General features: G+C 35.9%; 1 protein-coding gene across 1 annotated transcript; it reads left to right on the top strand.

The window, feature by feature from the left end:
- Positions 1-320: 320 nt before the first annotated feature.
- On the top strand, positions 321-1,571 carry LOC135216576 (KRAB-A domain-containing protein 2-like). Its single transcript, XM_064251953.1, has one exon. The coding sequence runs from the start codon at positions 321-323 to the stop codon at positions 1,569-1,571; it is 1,251 nt and encodes a 416-aa protein (XP_064108023.1).
- The last annotated feature ends 4,509 nt before the right edge of the window (positions 1,572-6,080 follow it).

A 6,080-nucleotide genomic window follows, 5' to 3' on the forward strand; every position in this document is an offset into this window, starting at 1 on the left:
AGAGGATATGTATATTCCCTGAAATTTTTAGTGAATATACATATTCCCTGATTATTCGGCTATATTATTATACAGATTCCCTGAATCGTGTTTGGTATGAAAGAGCAATGAAATAAATAGCTGAAACGATAAACAAAGCCTTGTTTTCACAATGTAAACTTGAATGTAAACACAATGTAAACCACTGAACTAGCGAACCATGGTAGGAGTCTATCTAATTACCACCTTCCAACCCCTGTGCTATACCCCCCCCTCAACACTACAAGGTCAGGCAAAGTTTAACTCACCAGTCATACGCCATCCTTCCTACTGTCAACACCATGGCAAATCCAACTGAGTGTGATTTAGAAGCACATTTTCGGGGAGAATTATTCCAAAGAAGTGAAGGAAAGAAATCTGTCTTGCTTCCAAAAGAACAGTATAATGAAATTATTTCAGAACTGACAGCAATTGACAAGTCAGGCAAAAAGACGCCTCATGAATACTACCTTCTGAAGAAGTATGAGATCCTCAAGTGTGGCGATGTTCTCAAGTTGATTAGAAGACGGACTGCCAATGAAGATCCTATCTATTTTGCTACATTGGAGGATACATTCGACATTATTAAGCGTGCTCATATTGCAACTGGCCACAGAGGGCACGATAAGATGGTAAAGGAATTATCTAAAAAGTATGCCAACATTACCCATGATGCAATATCTATTTACAAATCACTGTGCATCGAATTTCAGCGTAAACGTAAGCGACCAACAACCAAAGGGACTGTTGTTAGACCTATTCTGACAAAGAACTTTGGCTCCAGATCACAAGTTGACCTTGTAGACATGCAGGTGATGAAGCAAGGCAACTATAAGTGGATAATGGTCTACCAAGATCATCTTACAAAGTTCTGTGTATTGAGACCTCTCACATCAAAACGTGCTGCAGAAGTTGCGTATCAGCTGTTGGATATTTTTCTTTTACTTGGTGCACCGGAAATTCTACAAAGTGACAACGGATCGGAGTTTACTGCTTGTGTAATTACAGAACTTAAACTGCTTTGGCCTGATCTCGTAATGGTTCATGGAAAACCTAGACATCCTCAGAGCCAGGGGTCAGTTGAACGAGCAAACTGTGATATTAAAAATATGTTGGTAGCCTGGTTGAGTGATAATAATACAACTGACTGGACAGTTGGTTTAAAATTTGTGCAGTTTCAAAAAAACTCTAGCTACCATTCTGGCATTAGAAGGTCACCATTTGCTGCATTGTTTGGATCCGATGCAAAAGTAGGACTGACAACTTCAGCTCTTCCACATGATGTAATTCACCGTCTCCAAAGTGAGGACGATTTGCTGGCAGTAATTACGGAAGTACAACTTCAGAGGAACCACCTGCTGTCGAACCAGTTACTGCTAAACCACCTGCTGTCGAACCAGTTACTGCTGAACCACCTGCTGTCGAACCAGTTACTGCTGAACCACCTGCTGTCGAACCAGTTACTGCTGAACCACCTGCTGTCGAACAAGTTACTGCTGAACCACCTGCTGTCAAACAAGTCACTGCACTGGGAGTATTGTGCACGACTGTGATTAGAGGTTAGTCAGTAGGGTATCCTTATGGTCGAACGGATAAAAAATTTCCCTCATTACACTGTATTTTTATGTTATTATGTGGATTGTAGTGAGTGTAATGTTTCTCTCTCTCTCTCTCTCTCTCTCTCTCTCTCTCTCTCTCTCTCTCTCTCGCAGCTGTCGAACCACCTGCTGTCGAACAAGTTATGGCCGAACCATCTGCTGTCGAACCAGTTACTGCTGAACCACCTGCTGTCGAACCAACATCACCACTCTCCGTTCGTCAAAAGAATATTACCTCTCAGCGAAAACGTGCGTGCGGAGCACAGCTTTCACAAGCTGAACGCATGGTTAAACGAAGTCGTCGTATTATGGACCGTGGAAACGTCGGGAACAATGTAACTATTCCAATACCAATGGTGGATAGGGGTCGTGGGGATCCAAGGAATATCATGGGAATAATTATGGATATTGACGAAAATGACAATTACACGATTGCAGTGAAGAGTGGTATACTGAGTGGGAAATATACCAGGAATCAGTTTGATTTATGTACGTATGAACTGTATTCAAAAGACCATGTGACAACTGATATGATTGTTTCGCTTCGAACTGCTGTGCAGCAAGAGTCGAAGTCAGGTGGTCAAGGTTTCGCCAAATGCACCTGTGCTGGTTCAAAACGTTGTCAAACAAATCGATGTAAATGTTTTAAGCTGAAAGTTAAATGCAATCACGATGTCATGCAAGTTTGCATTGTGAAAACAAGGCTTCGTTCTAAATATTAGAACGATCCTTATTAGTTTTTTACTAGTTTTATTTTAAATGAGTATTTTGTGACAGACAAGTATTATTTTCTGTTCATAATAAATTTTGTTACATCCAAGTGTTTTATGTGATAAATAAAATATTACAGAAGTGTATTACTGTTTTTAGTGATTTATTCCATTATTCTACCATACCATACAAGTTTACATTGTGAAAACAAGGCTTTGTTTATCGTTTCAGCTATTTATTTCATTGTTCTTTCATACCAAACACGATTCAGGGAATAATCAGGGGATATGTATATTCACTAAAAATTTCAGGGAATATACATATCCTCTGAGTGAATCAGACATTATGCACATTCCCTGAAAATATCAGAGAATATATATATTCCCTGATTATACAGATTCACTGTAACACACACACACACACACACACACACACACATATATGTCATATCACATTACCGTGATTCATACACATATATCGAGCGAATTAGATATTAAAGGACACCTTTAACCCTCTTACGCCGATTGGACGTATTAAAACGTCGAGTCAAAATGTCTCCCGTATGCCGATTGGACGTATCATACGTCGTCTCAAAAAAGTTTTTTTTTTTAAAACAAGTTTTTTAAAAATTGCTCGGGAAAAATACTTATAGGCCCTACCAGCCGAAAACTTTTGTATCACGTGCCTTGGGGGATGCTGGGAGTTCACGGATCAAGGCGTTGTTTTTGTTTACAAATCGCTACGCAGGCGCGCAAGCGCGAATTTCTTTCTTATCGCACTAAAAAGTATCAGTGACACATCTCGGAAATTATTTCGTCACTTTGACATAATTATTGCACCATTTTAAATTATCCTTTACATGACGTATTATATATGAAAATGTGCGCAATTTCATGCACAATACAACTAAAAAATACTCATGATTGTAGCTTTTATAAATTTTGAAATATTTTCATATAAATAACGATAAGTGCAAAAATTTCAACCTTCGGTCAACTTTGACTCTACAGAAATGGTCGAGAAACGCAATTGTAAGCTAAAATTCTTATATTATAGTAATATTCAATCATTTGCCTTAATTTTGCAACAAATTGGACGTCTCTAGCACATATTCGATTTATGGTGAATTTATGAAAAACTTTTTTCCTTACGTTCGTGCGATAACTCTTCCGATAAATTTTTTCGTGCGATTGTCCTAATGTTTGCACCCTTTTAAATTTGCCGTTACATAAAGTTTTATATATGGAAATGTGCGCAATTTCATGCACAATACAACAAAAAACAACCCATGGTTGTAGCTTTTATCAGTATTGGAATATTTTCATATAAATAACGTTAAGTGCAAAGATTTCAACTTTCGGTCAACTTTGACTCTACCGAAATGGTCGAAAAACGCAATTGTAAGCTAAAACTCTTATATTCTAGTAATATTCAATCATTTACCTTCATTTTGCAACGACTTGGAAGTCTCTAGCACAATATTTCGATTTATGGTGAATTTATGAAAAAAAAAATTACGTTCGCGCGGTAACTCTTCCGAAAAAAATCAGAATTTTTTTGTGCGATTGTCGAAATGTTTGCACCATTTAAAATTAGCTGTTACATAAGTTTTATATATGAAAATGTTGCGCAATTTCATGTAGAATACAACTAAAAATGATTGAAGGTTGTAGCTTTTCTCTTTTTTCGAAATATTTGCATATAAATCACGATAAATAGAAAAAAAATCACGTTCGGTCAAATTTGACTCTACCGAAATAGTTGAAAAACGCAATTGTAAGCCTAAACTCTTACGGCCTAGTAATATTCCGTCATTTTTCTTCATTTTTGAAACAAATTTGAAGTCTCTAAAACAATATTGTGATTTGATTTAGGTGAATTTTTGAAAAATATATTTACCTTCACTCCGCGCGCCGATTCGCGGCCGCAAGTCTCCGAAATACGTACATGGCATTATCCTAATATTTGCTCCTTTTCATATTAGCCTTTTTATAGAGTTTCATATATCAAAATGTGCGCAAATTCATGAAGAATACAATAAAAAATAATTGAAGGTTGTAGCTTTTTCCATCTTCGAAATATGTGCATATGAAAAAAAAAAAATATATATATTAAAATTTCGACATTCGGTCAAATTTAACTCGTCCGAAATGGTCGAAATCTGCAATTCTAATCTAAAACTCTTACAGTATCGTAATATTCAATCATTTGTTTTAATTTGAAACAAATTGGAAGTCTCTAACGAAAGGTGGGGGGCACGAAATTAAACATTTATTTAGAATTACGGTGAATTTTGAAAAAATAACATTTTTTTACGTCCGCTCGTTATGAATTCGTACATCATTTGTGATAATATTTTTCCGGTGTTGCTTTTATTGTTTTACAATGTATTATATATCAAAATGATCGCAATTTAGTGTACAATACAACGCAAAAAAAATTAACTCGTTAGCTTTGACCGTTTTCTGCACAGCGTGATTTGAATACAATTATGTATGAATTTTTTTTTTTCGCTACCATATATCGCATTATTTACATATGATAATGATATTATTTTTCATTTCTGATGGTTGCATTCTAAACTTCAGGCAATGACAAAAAAAGGAGCCAAAAATGAACTCTTAATCTTCAAAAGTACGCGCGCTGTAATTTTTTGAAAAAATTATTTTTTCCACTTCCGCGCTCACTCCAAACCAGGCCCGGCATACGGGAGACGTTTTGATTTTTAGGGCTCCGGCGTAAGAGGGTTAATATCTAATTCACTCTACCTCGGAATTAATATATTTTTCGTATATGCTTAACCTAAGAATTTCCCTTCGATTAAGCATATATGAAAATATATCAATTCCGAGGTAGAGCGAATTAGATATTAAAGGACATTTGTAGCCCTATATATATAAATATATCTGTTATATAAATAGTATATGATATATATATAATATATTAATAAATATATATATATATATGTATATCTAATATATATATATATATATATATATATATATATATTATATATATTTCTATATATATATATAATATAGTAGTATGTTAGGCCTAGGGTTATGATTAATGATATATTGCCAGTATGTTCGCTGTGACCTATTGGAATGTGGAGAACAGAGCCGAAGCAACGACCCAAGAAAAGCTGACAAATGATTTCTGTGGGGTGGCGTGATATAAAACTGCATAGTAGACAAGTCAATGTACGACAGTTCATGAGCTCTTTTCAAAGTGCCTTTGGGAAACTGGTTGTAGCCAGTAATGTGAGGCATTAACAAAGTGTGCGTTTGTATGTGCGTGTGCGCCTCTTCCTTTTAAAATGTATCATACGCAAGTCTATGAAGGACTTTGCATAGAGGCGTTTTTGGAAGAAAGGCAGGATGGCGAGGAAGCTCAGCGAAAGTTTCTTTATACTATAGTGTGTGAAATATTCCGGCTGCTTGGGTAAGTCTTGAACTGTTTTAGCCAAAGAGTGGCTTGTTTTCTGTTTAACATCTATGAGAATGTCCAATCTTTAATCTTTGTTGTTAAGCTTATGTGTACTTACGAGTGGTTTCTCGTGTCTTTCAAACAGACGGTTCTGGCTGAACCATGTGGGGGGACCTAGGGAGTCCCGATGGGAGAATAGACATTTGGTGTGACCATTACTTTTTAGACATTTTAGTATTGGGGTTTTATTGGAATTAAGTTAGTCTGTGAGACCTGATTGATTTACTATCTTTCATTGTTAAATAAACGTATTTTTATAATGCA

This window comes from Macrobrachium nipponense, chromosome 6 (genome assembly GCF_015104395.2).
Source record: "Macrobrachium nipponense isolate FS-2020 chromosome 6, ASM1510439v2, whole genome shotgun sequence".
NCBI lineage: Eukaryota > Metazoa > Arthropoda > Malacostraca > Decapoda > Palaemonidae > Macrobrachium > Macrobrachium nipponense.